The 15,258-nt window shown below is 31.5% G+C and overlaps 3 protein-coding genes across 6 annotated transcripts in view; all 3 read right to left on the bottom strand.

Moving 5' to 3' along the window:
• Positions 1 to 1,961: 1,961 nt before the first annotated feature.
• Positions 1,962 to 4,857, bottom strand: LOC104820709 (protein DEHYDRATION-INDUCED 19). 2 transcript variants are annotated; one of them, XR_772957.1, is made up of 6 exons: positions 4,585 to 4,857; positions 3,229 to 3,371; positions 2,908 to 2,985; positions 2,567 to 2,805; positions 2,289 to 2,452; positions 1,962 to 2,204 (listed from the first exon to the last, which is right to left on the bottom strand). XR_772957.1 is itself a non-coding variant. In XM_010551270.2 (5 exons), exons 1-5 carry the CDS (start codon positions 4,631 to 4,633, stop codon positions 2,344 to 2,346), a joined length of 618 nt encoding a protein of 205 aa, XP_010549572.1. In that variant the 5' UTR covers positions 4,634 to 4,857; the 3' UTR covers positions 1,962 to 2,343. The 2 variants fall into 2 exon arrangements, 1 of the variants encoding a protein (XP_010549572.1); XM_010551270.2 differs by having other exon boundaries at positions 1,962 to 2,452.
• Positions 4,858 to 11,489: 6,632 nt separating this feature from the next.
• LOC104820698 (dnaJ homolog subfamily B member 6-like) lies at positions 11,490 to 13,361 on the bottom strand. Of its 2 annotated transcripts, none has more exons than XM_010551267.2 (5): positions 12,978 to 13,361; positions 12,729 to 12,895; positions 12,540 to 12,610; positions 12,198 to 12,254; positions 11,490 to 11,800 (listed from the first exon to the last, which is right to left on the bottom strand). In XM_010551267.2, exons 2-5 carry the CDS (start codon positions 12,862 to 12,864, stop codon positions 11,660 to 11,662), a joined length of 405 nt encoding a protein of 134 aa, XP_010549569.1. In that variant the 5' UTR covers positions 12,865 to 12,895; positions 12,978 to 13,361; the 3' UTR covers positions 11,490 to 11,659. The 2 variants fall into 2 exon arrangements, with proteins under 2 accessions (XP_010549569.1, XP_010549562.1); XM_010551260.2 differs by having other exon boundaries at positions 12,729 to 12,822; positions 12,978 to 13,359.
• Positions 13,362 to 13,596: 235 nt separating this feature from the next.
• The window catches only part of LOC104820686 (calmodulin-binding protein 60 G-like), a 5,340-nt gene continuing 3,678 nt past the window's right edge, over positions 13,597 to 15,258 (bottom strand). For both annotated transcript variants that reach the window (XM_010551248.2, XM_010551254.2), the window contains 4 exons: positions 14,975 to 15,135; positions 14,485 to 14,703; positions 14,285 to 14,393; positions 13,597 to 13,906 (listed from right to left, as the gene is read on the bottom strand). In XM_010551248.2, coding sequence (XP_010549550.1) covers positions 13,800 to 13,906; positions 14,285 to 14,393; positions 14,485 to 14,703; positions 14,975 to 15,135 — 596 coding nt within the window. In that variant the 3' untranslated portion in view covers positions 13,597 to 13,799. The remainder of the gene's footprint in view (positions 13,907 to 14,284; positions 14,394 to 14,484; positions 14,704 to 14,974; positions 15,136 to 15,258) is intronic.

Below are 15,258 nucleotides of genomic sequence, written 5' to 3'. Positions count from 1 at the left end.
TCATAATTATATTTTTTTAACGCTGATCTAACTTATTTGGAAAAAATCTAATAAAAAGTAGAGGAGCAATAACTTACCTTAGTTTTAAGATATAGAATTATTTCAGAAAATTAGATATTAATGATGAAACTAAAAAAATGGACATGAAGTTGATATCTCAAAATATTTTTCTTAATACACAATCCTTAAAATGAGAAAATTATATTTTTTATCATTATTAATATAACCACAGTGATTTGTTGTGTTATATATATATACACATACATATTCGTCCCTAGTATTTAAAAGGATTAAAGCCATGAAGGCATGTGTTTTATGCAATATATATATATATCCATAATATTTGAAATGATTATTTTTAAGAAAATTATTATATGGGAAAAATATAATTAAATGAGTAATTTTAGTTATTTTATTGCATAAAATTTTACTAATTCGCATCATTCATTCTTTTTTCCCTTTATTGGCATATTTACTGTAATCAAATATTTGATAGTCAAAAATGATAAGAATAATAACATATTTTCTGAATTCGCCATTGCCAATAAGTAAACCAAAATTTACGGTGACTCAATTCGTACAGTTTTAAAAAATAATAAGAACTTTCCAAACGAAAAGAACAATACTTTATTATTATTATTATTATTTTTGTATTGTCGTTACGTAATATACTATATACAGTATAAAATCTCCATATAATAACGCCTATATTTTTTAATGGTAACAATGTATGGGATTTATTCAATCACATAATTATATTAATAAATATAACAAAAATCTTTAAAAAGAAATGATATTCGTATTAATAGAATAAAATGTCATTCGAATGAATGCAAACATTTTCTTTCTGCATTGACAAATAAAAATACGAGGTTGAAGAGAATCATGAAACTTCTTCTGCTTCTTGTATCGCCGTTCCTTGTGATCCTTGGTGATATCCAAGCCGTTGATTCAATCTCCCATCCTTCGATCTCAACCGTCGATCTTAAACCCCATAACGCCGTAGTAGTATTACCCGAGACGACGTCGTTTCTAACTGATTCGCCGTTGCGGCTGAGGAAGCTTCTCGGCGGCGGCGGAAGCGGAAGCAGAGGCCGTTGGGTTTACAACGGCGACGGATCTCCGGCGCCTGAAAGCGACGGCGACAGCGGCGGTTCCCGCCTTAAACACGGTGACCCAATTTACGGATTAACCCTCGTTGTCATTAACTATTTGCTTCTTGTGTTTTAAAACGATTTTGGTTTATTAAAATGTTATACCTTTTCTTAAAGAAATTTCATTTTCAATATGCTATTTTGACCGTTTCTTCGTATGTATTCCATTTTAATAATTTTTTAATCGAATTACAAGTTTTGATTCAGATTTTCAGAAGGATTCGGATCAATATGGTTTATGTAGCGGTTATCATTCTAAACAAACCAAAACCTAAATAGAGTAACGCTCAATTGCGAAAATGAACCTTCGTCTCTTCCGTTTATTTCGGCCGAGAATTAGTTCAATATTTTTTTTCCAATTTCAATTCACTTTTGGTTACTTATAAATTAATATTTATTAATTTTGAAAAAATTAAATCAATCTATTTTTATATGAACTTCTATTATATGGTAATTCCATTTGTATGCTTAAAATGGCAGACCAAACCAAACAAGAAGAGTCGAATCCATCTGGAAAATACCGGGCTTTAAATATAAATATATTGACTCGAAAAAATTTTAGACTTTTGGCCCAAACTCAAATCAGAGTTTTCGGACCAACACGATTTAAAAAATAAAAATAAAAAGAAAATTACGAATAATGAATTGAATGGAGAACAAAATCTATAGGACCAGATTCCGAACTTAGTTATTCAGACAAAAAAATCGAACCAATCTGAGTCCGAACCAAAAACCCTCGTCGAATGCACACTCAGATCCGATTGACACCCCTAATAGAACCCAACACAAATAAACTGGAGCGAAGAAGAGGGAAGGAAATTATCTTCGTATTTGTTATTATTCTATCATTTTTCTCCAAACCCTAACTTGCCGTGCAGGTAAAGTCGAGAAAGCATTAATACGACAAATTTATTTCAGAGCATTCTGCTACTAAAGACCAAACAGAGAGCGCACTCACACACACACTATGTTTTAGATATCAGAATATATAAACCCCTTCATCTTGCTCTTCTTCTCTCTTCTCCGGCTGGTTTTTCCCCCTCCAAAACCCTAAAAATTCCATCGCCACTGTTATATCGAGCTTTAAGCATTCGTGTTTGTGTGTGTTTATAGATGTACTGCATCCGGCATTACCAGACTTGCAGTTGCAGAAGATGCTTTAGATAGTTTTCGCCCTTTTGTTCCGCCCTCAGTAGATCTCGTTCAGAATTGTCGATGAAAGGAGACTCTGCACAAACTCTGATCTCTTCTTCTTCTCTTCCCGATCTTTCATCGAGACAAGCGAGCCGCCGCTTTGTCTGTTCATGAGTGCGCCCATTCGACAAATCAAGAGATGGTTCAGAGAAACAATCAATCACGAACAAGTCTAGGACTTTACGTTTGAACCCAGAGAAGAAAATACAAAATCTTACAGTTCAATCGGTTTTTCTCCCAATGTTTTCTTGGCTGCCCGAGCAGGAACAAGATAGTCTGCCTTTGGTAAGACAAAAGGAGATAGAAGAGGATCAGGGGTTCCACCCGAAGCAGACGAAACGATACAAGATGGAATTCCAAACAGCCTCTGAAGATCTCCGTCTCTTAGCTCTTTCCGGATGAGAGAGATTGTTGTTGAATGTGAGCTGCTCTTCCGGGATTTCCTCTTTTGCTGCATGTAAACTACTGATTAAGGAGTTCAACATAACCGAACCCATGAGTGAATCCATGATACAGTTGCTTCCCGGCTAAGATAATTATATATTACGCAAAAGGATATCTTGAATATATTCCCGTGCTGAAGCGTTATGTGTGATATCATATCAACCCCGACTCTTAAGGAACAGACCGGACATACCTGAAAAAAAGAAAAAATAGCTCATGGTGAAATGAAATCTTGAGGTACAAGTTTAAAGGATATACCAAAGGTTTCTGAAAGCCCAAAGTCATGCACTGATGTGAACCGAAGTTGTGAATTCCAAGTCAATCTGATAGTTCAGTTAACCTCTTCAACAGTTGCCGGATTTTTCATATGCTATGACTTTTAGATACTTTCGATTCAAAATGATCATCATTCGGAAATATAGCAAGAGAGCAATACCCCGTTCTTTGCCTCTAAAGGATGCTCATCGTCTAAGTGGCAGCACAAGCCGATGATATCATATGAGTCTGCACAGAACGGGCAAGGAAACACCTCCCGGAAATCATCATCTCCAACTATATCTTCAAACCCCATTAAAGTTTCTGCATTCAGAAACAGAGTTCATGTAAGTTATGAGAAACATGATATCCCAAAAGACTCGATATTTTAATCAGTTGATGAAACACGAACAATAAAGAGGTCTAAAGGTAGACTGGAAATTCCTCAGAAATTCCCTAGATGATCCCACACCATCCTTATTTCTCTGCTTCTACCCAACAACTAGAAATATACAACGGAAAATAACAAAAGCAGGATCAGAAATATCAATCTAGAGCTAGAATCAAGCCCAATCACCTAAAGACTTAGTTAACCAATGATCTAATAATATTCTCATCAATTCCGTTGCGGGTTATCCATCAAGACCCTAAACCAGTCAAGTCCAAAGAGGACACTACAAGTAGATAAAACTCAAATCAAACACTAAACATATCTAAAGAGGAAAACACAACTTTGCATCTATATCCTGAGGGGAAAATAAGGTATATCGACTTTAACTGTATTTCGCATGTTTTCTTGACAGATAAAGAACAGGCAGAGCTGAATAAGCACAACAAGCACCTAACTACCCTTCTTCAGCTCGAACTATTATCAAAATTAATGAAATACTAATTGATGAAGATACTTTCCGTCTAATTGGCATAAACCCAAAACCGATGAACAAGTCTAGAAAGGAAATCAACCCTTCCGCTTACGATAACTAAAACAAATGCTGAACTGCATCTAAGTACTGCGGAAGTTATCAATTTTCACTCTTTTTTGTGCATTTTCTCGGCAGCCAAACAACTATTGATTCTGGATAAACACAACAAATCCATTCTCAATCTAAAATTACAGTTGAAATTAAGTTAATTAACTAAAAGAAAGCAAGCTAATATCCTAAAGGTCAAATTATCCTCTACCTGACATCTAAAGAGGAAAATCAAATCCGTCCGTTTGATACCGGTAAAGTAAATATGATATTGCAGAGAGTCCCGAGAAAAAAAAAACATTGGCTTTCACTGAATTTTCTTGCGTTTTCTCACTAGTCATACAAATGTCAGCGCTGATCTGAACACAAGAAGCTCGCAGAAACATCAACCGAAATTAACCAAACAAGAATCGGAACTAACGAATTGAGATATAGCAAATGGATCAACCATCTCCGTTCTGATCAAAATTTCAACATTTTCTATGAAAACAAACATGACCAAGAAACGTAAACACACGCCAAGAAGAGGAAACAAAAAAAACCCAATTATTTTATTGTAAGCTCACCAGATCGAGATCGAAGAACCGATTGGTATCTCTTGGAATCAGACTCCATCTCTCCGTCGAAAGTGCGAATATACGATCAATCACCGTCCGATTGGATGCAATCCCAGCAAATCAAGCACAATATTCCCAAATCCAAGCTAGGGTCGGCCGAATTTTGGTAAGTTGGCAACAAACCCCCCACGGGATTGATCGTAATAGATGGAGACGACGATTTCGTGGTGGGAGAATTCGGGGCCTTGCACGGGGGAGAGAGAGAAGAAGATCATTGGGCGAAGTGGAACTTTTATCTAGGGCCGGTACCGTGTCGGTCCTTGTTGAAATCAACCGGAAAACCGGAGACTGAACACCGAGCAGGCGGGTACCTAACCGACAATAACCGGACTAAACCGGAGACTGAGCTTTATCTAGGGTTTGTGGACTGATGTCCGTCCAAAGTAGGAGTATATGTCAATACTCTAAATAAATACTCTACTCCAATCACAAATGAATATTATATTATCAAACAAAAAAAAAGATACAAATTGCGATTATAAATAAAACAATAATCCAAGTTGCTATCTTTAGCAACGCAACTTGCAAAAAAAAAAAAAAACTATGAAAAATAAGTCGGTTTCTATTATGGTAGAAAAAGGATGAGGCCCATTCGGGCCGAACGCTTGAATAATATAAAACCAAATAAAATACAATATATATATATATATATATTATGAAAACATAAACACAGAAAGCGACTATCTATGTATAGATGAGCCTTCACACGCGTGGATTGCGTATTCGTGTATATGGATCAACACGCGTTTTAGAGGGAATCAACTGCTCATCTGGAAAATTTGCTACCAAGTTGATTTAAAATAATAAAAACAGAAAAAAAAAAGGCGATAATGATCTCGTGTTAGTCCCTTTAAGCCAATTTTAGAGAATCACACCATTACAAATTCAAGTTATGATTTTTTTTTTTATGTATACGTGGAAAACCTACGCAATCTATATATATAATAATAAGGTTTTAAAGGTTTGTGGTGAAGTCAGTTCATCTCCACATCATCATCTAGATGACATTTGTTTTAATTTTTATTTACTATTAAAATTCTCATTAGTTATTTAATTAGAATATTATAAATATGCTTTTGGGAAAAATAAGAACTTTAGTTTCATATAATGAAAATAATTTCTAATTTCGTTATTAGTTTAATATATTAAATTCAAATGATTTTATTTTGAAAAAATATGTTCAAATAAAAAAATGAATTTTATTTATATTATATTTGTGTGCATTTTTAAATTTACCTTCAAACTAAAAATAATAAAAAAGTCAATTCACGTCATCCTATTGATTTTTAATAAATTTTTGTTGTTCTCAAAATGATAATATGTTAATCTTTATTTAATTTATAATTGAGTTTAGTAATTCATCTTTATTTATATGTTAATTATGGTAACTAAAATGATAATATTTTGAGAAAATAAAAATCATTTGTATTAGATTCAACATGTAATTAATATTTGGTAGAATAAAAAGTTAAAAATATGAAATGATCAAGACTATTTATTTGAGTAATGGGAGAAACGTATCATTATGCATAGTGGTCATTACTTTGGATGGTGAATGGTCATGGCTATTAATTTGACAATAGAGTAGGCTAAAATCATCCATGTGACAAATTTTTAATTATCATTGAAAAATTAATAATAACCAAATCTATATATATTAATAATTGTATTTAACGTATCATGTCATTATATATGTGGTATTTTTTAATTTTTTTTATGTATTTAAAAATAATGTTTAATAGTAATATTAATAAATATTTTATGTATATGTTGAAAATGTACGAATGGCTAATGAGATATTAATCTTATATATTGGAAATTATATTTAAACTTATAAATGTCTATAGATTATTATAATTAAAAAAGTTATACCAAAAAATATTGTCAATATTTTATGTTATGGTATAAACGGTTAATGAGATATTAATCTTATATATTGCAAATTTTTTATCGGCTTATAAGTGACAATAGTTATTACAATTTAACAAAAAAAATTCTAAAAAATATGGTCACGGATATTCATTACTCTATTAAAAAACAAAATAATCCTCTTAGTGGCAAGAGTATTTTTTTTTTTAAAAAAAAGAGTATTTATTAGTCCACTACTAACCATAACCGTTAGTGGAGTAAATGAATTTAAATTGTTATGAAACTATCCAATAGCAAAAAAAAAAACGATGCCATTCATTGACAATTATTTTTCCTAATTAATTTGCCAAGATGACTTTTGGTCTTTGCCCGGGTGTTGATTTTCGGTTCGGATAGAGAACTGATTATATACTCCCCGAGATTACCGGGCAAGTCCCCAAACATTTTTCCTTGCTTCAAAAAATTTACCTAATGCCCGTAAATTTGTAATGTTGGATGTAATGGTTTTCATGCTGTGTGGCTTATGGTGATGGTGTCAAATGCAACGGGAGACTCTGATGAACAGTCATTATTCAACATGAACTCAGAGAGATTTCAGGTATCATTGGACAGAGTTGAAGATTTGACTCATTCGGATTATCTTTAAGACATCTTAATCCGATCTTGGTGAAGAAGGAATTGGTAAAAATGTGTAATCTTTCCGTTGCTTCTCCTTTCAACATGTTGCTTCTACGTTTGATCTGAATCTATATGTGAATAAATTTTAGTTCCTGATTGGATTTGGATTTGGTGATTGGATTTGGGCTCAATCTTCAAAACATGTTGCAGATTAAGCTTTACAAAAGTCCTTACTTTTACCCTCGAATATAACTTGTATGTCGCCAAGTATTGATTTTTGACTCGAGACATATAGCCTTTATCTAAATAACAAAAAAAAAACGTTCTATTATGTTCTTATCTAATGATTTTAGGGGGAAAGTATGGAGTTGATCAAGAGTGTGAATGTGACATTTAGATAATTTTCTTTTTATTACGTTGTAGCATAAATATTTGGCTAATTTTCTTTTTTATTATGTTGATGCAGAGTATATGCACAAAACTATCATTAATTTTCTAAGGAATGTATAAAAATGTAAGATTGATATGTATCTATTCCTCTTTAATTTTAAGCATTTTTATATATATGCACTAACTCGAGGTTCTCTAACTTATTTTCATTTGAAATATATTTTTTCGCCTTAATATTTTTTTTTATTATGTGATTGTCCTGGTGGGGTTCGAATCTGGGATATGGAAAAGCACTTTGTGCTCCCACGCTACCAGAAGTGAATGTTTTAAAAATAAATTTGTCTTAAAACTTTGTATCATTTTAGATTATTATATTCTTTTTAATTCTTCACATTCCTTTCGAATATCTCTTCTTGAATACGAAAGACATAAAGTCAATGAAAACGAATTTCAAATGTCCTTGCATCTAATTCCGAACTAATAAATATTGTGTGTGTATATATATATTATAAATTAATTTGGTAGTTTAATTTCTGCTTTCTTTCTCATTTTCATTTGAAATATATTTTTCCACTTAAAGTTACAAGAAGTGGTGAATGTTTTAAACACAAATTTGCATGTATACATATATATATATATATATGAAAATATTTATGTATATATATGTATATATAACGATGTATTTGTGTGTATATATGTCAATATGTATATATTTATATATATATATATATATATATGTTTTTATATGAGTGTATTTATAAATGTAGATATATACATATTTAAATGGATGTTTATGTGTATATATATATAAGCATATACATACACATATGTGTATATATATATATATATATTTGTTTATTTTACTTTTACTTTTATATGTATATATATATGCACGTTTATATTTGTATACGTGTATACATAAATACTATAAATATATACATGTATACATGATTATATAGATGTATAGGTATGTGCATGTACATGTAAATATATATGTATATAAATACATGTGTGTATATATATACATATATTCATATGTATATTTGTGTATATATGTATATCTATCTATGTCTATGTTGTATGTATATATATTTATATGGATTTATATGTAGATATATATATAGAAATATTACTAATTAAAAATTAATTTTAATTATATATTCTCATTTATTTTTTTGTGTATGTATTTTTAATATTTAATTTTTAATTTTTAATTTATGTATATGTATATATGTATATATAGATGTATTTATGTGTATATATATTTGTGTATATATGTATATCTATATATGTGTGCATGAATGTTTTGCATGTGTATATATTTATACAAGATTATATGGATTTATATATACGTATATATATGCAGTGGTGGATCTAGAAAGTTTTACGGAAATGGACGATACTTTTATATATATATATATATTATAATTTTATAGGTATAAATTTATATTTTTGGGGACATTTGATAATATTATTTATAATGTTTAAAAATTTATAAAGAGTAATATTTTTTAATTAACTAAATGCAAGTCTCTACCCCCATTCTCCATAACGTAGATATATCCATGTATATATATGTACATATATATGTAAATATATATATATATATATAGATGCATTTGTGTATATATATATATATATGTACATATATTTATATATATTTGTGTATTTATATTTGTATATTATGTAATTGTGTATTTATATAGGTTTGTACATAAACTCATATGTATTTGTGTATATATGTATGTCTATGTATGTATATTATATATATATATTTATATGTGTGTATGTATATATATTTATATGAATTTATATGTACTTATATGTATAGAAATACTACTAATAAAAATGAATAGTTTTGATTTTATATTCTTTTTTTATTTTTTTATTTTTAAAATTATTATTCATACATTTTTATCTCTACGAGAATGATCTACCATATCTAAATCCTAAATCAATGAAAATAATAATTTTAAAATAAAAATATTTTGATACAAGATAAAATATGATGTTAAAATATACAAAATCAATACTAATTTAGAAAATTAAATGAAAAGGAAACTAAATATATGTACGTTTATATACATTTATATATATATATATATATATGTATATATAACGATGTATTTGTGTGTATATATATGTTTATATATGTGTAAATATATATATATCTATGAATATATATATATATATATATATATATGTTTTTATGAATGTATTTATATGTGTATACATGTTTAAATGGATGTTTATGTATATATATATATATATGTATATGTAAATATATACACATCATCATCTACAATAATTTATATGAATACACACCTCAAGATCATCAAAAATTAATTTTCTTACACATCGAATAATAAAAAATATCGAAAATAAATACATCCAATACAAATCATCAATACATATAAAAAATGGTTTCATCATATAATAATATGATGGTTTTATAATATAATACAAATGAATTCGCGTAGTTTCATTGAAATCCTAATTTGTTTGGTTTTGTTTACTCTAAATTAACACAGCAATTTAATAAATTATAAAAATGAATTTGAATTAAATTTAAAGATGAATTTGTTTGCGTTTGCTTTCTCAATTTAGGAATAAATCAAACTAATAATAAAATTATTAATTTGTGATCGATTATTTTTATGATCTATCAAATTTAAATAATATCTCATCGACTTTAACCCATTATCTAGACCGTATTATGAATTGATTCATTGTATATTTTATTTTATTTTTATTTTTCTACCTAAAAAAACAACAAGTTGTTAGTTTTTTTTTTATCTTGCTTTGGTCTAAGAATAATGTATTTTAAATATATGCCAAAACATGCTATATGTTACTAAGGAAAAAATGAAAAATTCAACTTAAATTTCTATTGATTCTCTTTTATTTGCTACATTGTATTCTAAAATCACTCATTGTACCGAGTTTAAAGATAAATTATTTGCTAACAAATTCGACTATAATACCTTATTTATATTATCATCCAACTGATGAGTTTTTACGGAATCATCATTGTGGTTAATTAACAAACTTCAAATTCGGATTGAAGCTTTTAAGGTTAAAAATATATTGAGACCTTTATAAAAAAAAAACTTATTTTTTATGGGTGAGAGTACAAAGCATTAAACACATTTCAAAATTATTTCAATTTAAAAAGATAAATTGAATTACGCTGACCAAAATAATACTAAACATGAAAAATAAAGGAAAACAAATAGAGGTAAAAATAATACGTACTTTATGAACAATACATTTTCGTTATCTTAATTTTGAATTGCTCACAATGAATATAATACTTTTCATTTTACTGAATTAATTAAACATAGTAGATGGGACAATTAAACATAGTAGATGGGACAAGTCGACGATGATCAGTTTGATGTTTGCGATCAACATGATCTAATATGTTTTTTAATTAGTGTATAATTTCTAATTGGTATTTTAAAATTATACATAGTTGGAGTTCATTTCTAATTAAAAATTATATAAAAAAGAATCATATTCAACTCTTTATATACGAAATATATTACAAAACATTGATATAAAAATTATATAATATACTAAAATTAAAAAATAGTAATATAAGATTTATAATTAAAAAAACCATTAATATAGAATTTGAAATAAAAGTATAAACAGAGTAAAAAATATTTTATAAAAAATATAATAAACCGCGCAACGAGCGGTTCTCACCTAGTATTATCAATAAAATCCATATAGCATAGCGTCATTCATCATCGTCTAATAAGCGACGGTTCCGGTCTAGTTCATTATAACACCACACAAATTATGAAAACACTATACGCATACAAGTGGATGGAATGACATGTTTTAGGATCTACAACGCCACGTCCAGTGCACTACCAAAACATAAATCGTTACAAATAATCATTTTTTTTTCATACACCAACAATCGATAACGACAGCATAATCAAGACCGTTGTTAAAAAAACGTGACAAAATCAAATTGGTTACGGAATCATTTAAAAGAAAACTCCATGAGATAATTTATTAAAAGTAAAAACAAACAAGAAAGAAAGCACTTTCCAAAGGCCACAGAAAAAAATGCGTCCTAACACTAACGACGGGAATCGGAGTTGTAACCACATACAACGCAATACATTATACATCAACGCTTTGCTACGTTACCCCTTGAAACGTCGCCACGTGGCCGCTTCCTACCCGTTGGATTATCGTTCAAGTCAAAGCTCACGCCGTCTCCACCAACCATCTCAGCGAACATCCTTTGTAGGTCCTCGAAACTATCTCCCTGTTCAAACCCGATTACTAAATTACCCTTACCGAGTCCATCTCATACCGGCGCCTAAACCGGAAATATAACAAAAACTAAACAGAATCCGCCATCCTACCGGTCACCGATTCTAAAATTCACCGAACTAGAATAATGGCGATCGAAACTCTCTCTATCAACAGTGATACCGACATTGTGTCAAGCACTGAGTGATACAATTGAACCGAAAATTTATCATTGGTTTTCGTTTGACAGCCTAGATCCGAGCCCGGATACAGATAACCGGACCGAAACTTCTGAAACCGAACTGATTATAAAATTACCGACAACAACCGTCGGTTAATGGTCAAGTATACTAAACCGGAAGTTTAACCGGAGAACATAAATTAGAATCGGAGTTTAAAAGAGTACATACCTCGTCTTTGACATTGTTCATCATGGAGATCATCTCTTGCATGAAATCGCTGAAGTTCTGATCACAGAATTTGGTAGAAATTCAGGGCATAACCGCAAAATAAAAAGAATTGAATTAGATAAATGCGAAACAGTAAAATTCTTATAAAAGGTTAAATTTTTCTAGAAAATTAAGAATATGAATATAATTAGATATTGCCAAGGCAAATCATTGATCTATTGTGAGACCAAAGGTCGAGGAAAACGATGTTGCGTCTTGTACGGGCAAGAAGCAAGCAGCGACGGCGTTTAACATTAAATAGGCAAATTATCAAAGAGGAGAGAGAGAATGATTTGTACGGACTTCGTCATCATCATCGTTGGGATCGTATAATCCGGCATCGTACATTGATCTCTTGCTCCGGTCGGATAGAACTGTGAAAAGGCAATTTAAGAAGTGAGACGGACGTTAAGTGGCCACGTGAAGGAAGTTGACGGCTAGAGTAACGGACGTTCGGAATATATTTATTTTGAAGGGTAAATGTGAAATTACCAGAATACGCCTCCTGGATTTGCTGAAACCGACGTTTGGCTTCTCCGCCGGCGGCGGCGGCAGGATTCCTTGCGCATCTATCCGGATGCCATTTCTTCACGGAATTTCGAAAAAGTCCAAAAAACAAATCAAACATAAAATGGAATCATAAGACAATTTTCCAGAATCTGCAAAATTCGAACGAAAAATTCTCAGATAAAAGCTCCAAACATCGCAGAGAAAAAGTGAGAGAGCGAATCGGTCGAGTACCAGAGCGAGCTTCCGGTAAGCGGTACGGATGTCGGAAACGGATGCGTCCTGGCGAATCCCGAGCACCTTGTAGTAGCTGGATCCGACGTTCGATCTTCCTCCTTCACAAGCCATGCCGGAATCTCTCCGTCTCTCCCTCTGAACCTCTCTATGATCTCTCTCCCTGTCTCTGTTTCTCTCCCGAACAAGTTACAGTCACAGCATCGGAAACTGGAAGACCAAGAATCCCGCAAGGAATTAAGGTTACTCTTCAAATCGACGAAGAAGAAGAGAAGGAGAAGATATATGAGAATGCAATCGTAATTTTTTTTAGGGGAAGAGAACAAAATATCTTCGGGAGAGAGAGAGAGAGAGAGAGAGAGAGAGAGAGAGAGAGAGAGGACCAGAGGAAAGTTCGAGAGGGTTTGATTTTTATTGCGTTTCAGAGTTTTAGATATTTTGTTGAGGATGTTCAACTTCGCCATTGGATTTTCACATATTTACAGTATCGCCACCTCTTTGATGACGTGTCAAGTTTTCATTTGATCAATTTATCTTCCATCTTTTGAAGCAACGTATTTTTAGCGGGAAACTATATCTTTTGCTTCATAGCCCTTTTCCGGCCCACTGAGCCCAATCGGAGATTCAAATCAAAACGCCTTCCCGTTTCAACGTTATAACAAAGAACTACACACCGTTGTTATCAATGAAAACAACGTGGAGTTCACTTACAAATTGTAAAAATGGGGTTTTGCTTTTTCACCCCACTCTCACTCTTAATAAATAAACAGACATGAAATAATTTTGGACTACTCTATCTATCATTCAGAGAAACTCCATTGTCTATGCTGACATCTTCGGGTGGGTCACACAAGATTTGGTCGATGCTGAAATGTGCAGGAGAAGATAGTATGAAAAGTCGAATTCGTCATCGCTTCGGATCTGCAATGCTGGAATCCCGAATTGATAATGCAAACGAGAACATATTAGCATGTGTTGTGTTATAAAACCAAATACAAAATGTAATGGATTCGAATTTTATTTTATGCTAATTGCGGAATAAACTCGTGTGTTGTTTTGGCGAGAAATATGTTTGCCCTTGTTCATAAACGATGTATCAAATCACAAATCAACACTACGAGTTAAACAAAGTTGTTTGTTTTTCATACTTGGGAAGGTATTTTGGGGAGGTTAAAGGCATAACATGACATTAATAAGGACAATAAATTATAAATATTGATATATATATATATATCGATATATATGTTAAAGTATACAACCGGTTCGGTTTGGTTTGATTTAGTGTGGTGTGATACGAGAATCATTACCTGGATTCGGCAACGGCGCCCTTGAAAGAGCCGGGGGAGTGTTGTGATCCAATCGAACCAACTTGTCTGTGTTCCCGTAAGCTTGGAGCTTAAGTTGGTCCGCCAGTGCCTGTAATTAACGTCACAGAAAATATGATGATACTCGTAAGATATGAATGATTCTATGATAAATGAGAGGATGTTTCATAGCGACGACCAACCTGTTGAGATGGATCCAGTTGGTCGAGAGATAGAATACGCGCCGAGCCATCGATGGAAATTCCCACGACATCGTGGACGGAGTTTAAGACGAGACGGGGTTGGTTTAATGCACCGCTTTCGTAGACATAGAGCTCGTTGGTGTCTGTGGCGCATTCCATTGCATGGGATATCACATTCCTCCACGTGTTTTCGCTCATATTCCCGCTCTCTTTTATTATCTGCATTTGCCATTATTATTGCGTATTATACACCCAATAAGATTTTATCCCACGTGAAAATCATGCGTTAAATGTTCCAATGGATTATGGATATATTGTTTTCAAAATCCGAAAATACCCGAATCAAAAAATTTATAATCATTGATTTTTTCTATCTACTATTATACGTACTATATAACCCTCCAAACTTAAGGGAAACAACATTGTCACGTTTCATTCATGGAATTACCTCTAATAAAAAATGTAATAAATCGGAGTGAAATTATCTTACCTCGCGTAATTTGGCGGGGTTAGTATTATGCATCCGAAGTAACTCTTTGACATTGGAGATTTGATTGTTCTCAAGCCCTCTATGGAAAGGTCCATCCTTTCCGATTTGGATCAGTCTCCACACTTCAGAATTTGGCATCGGTGGATGATGCTTATCATTCTCTAATAACCACAACAACAAAAAAAAAACTTCTCATAACATAATACATGATATATATATGTGTATATATATATATATATATATATATAACGTACATTCACACTCACACTTATAGAGGGGCTAGA

This window comes from Tarenaya hassleriana, unplaced genomic scaffold (genome assembly GCF_000463585.1).
Source record: "Tarenaya hassleriana unplaced genomic scaffold, ASM46358v1 Cleome1, whole genome shotgun sequence".
In the NCBI taxonomy this organism is placed as follows: domain Eukaryota; kingdom Viridiplantae; phylum Streptophyta; class Magnoliopsida; order Brassicales; family Cleomaceae; genus Tarenaya; species Tarenaya hassleriana.
The sequence above is the reverse complement of the archived record's forward strand: the minus strand, read 5'-3'. Positions and strand labels throughout refer to the sequence as shown.

What these genes read in the sequence shown, in the direction of transcription:
- LOC104820709 (XM_010551270.2), bottom strand. Translation starts at nt 4,633, where the DNA reads ATGGAGTCTGATTCCAAGAGATACCAATCGGTTCTTCGATCTCGATCT. An exon ending in CTTTAGAGGCAAAGAACGGG is followed by an intron (nt 2,986 to 3,228) that starts GTATTGCTCTCT and finishes TCTTTTTTTCAG; the next exon opens with GTATGTCCGGTCTGTTCCTT. An exon ending in AGCACGGGAATATATTCAAG is followed by an intron (nt 2,806 to 2,907) that starts ATATCCTTTTGC and finishes TCAGTAGTTTAC; the next exon opens with ATGCAGCAAAAGAGGAAATC.
- LOC104820698 (XM_010551260.2), bottom strand. Translation starts at nt 13,091, where the DNA reads ATGGCTTGTGAAGGAGGAAGATCGAACGTCGGATCCAGCTACTACAAG. An exon ending in AATCCAGGAGGCGTATTCTG is followed by an intron (nt 12,611 to 12,728) that starts GTAATTTCACAT and finishes GCCTTTTCACAG; the next exon opens with TTCTATCCGACCGGAGCAAG. An exon ending in TGAACAATGTCAAAGACGAG is followed by an intron (nt 11,801 to 12,197) that starts GTATGTACTCTT and finishes GGGTTTGAACAG; the next exon opens with GGAGATAGTTTCGAGGACCT.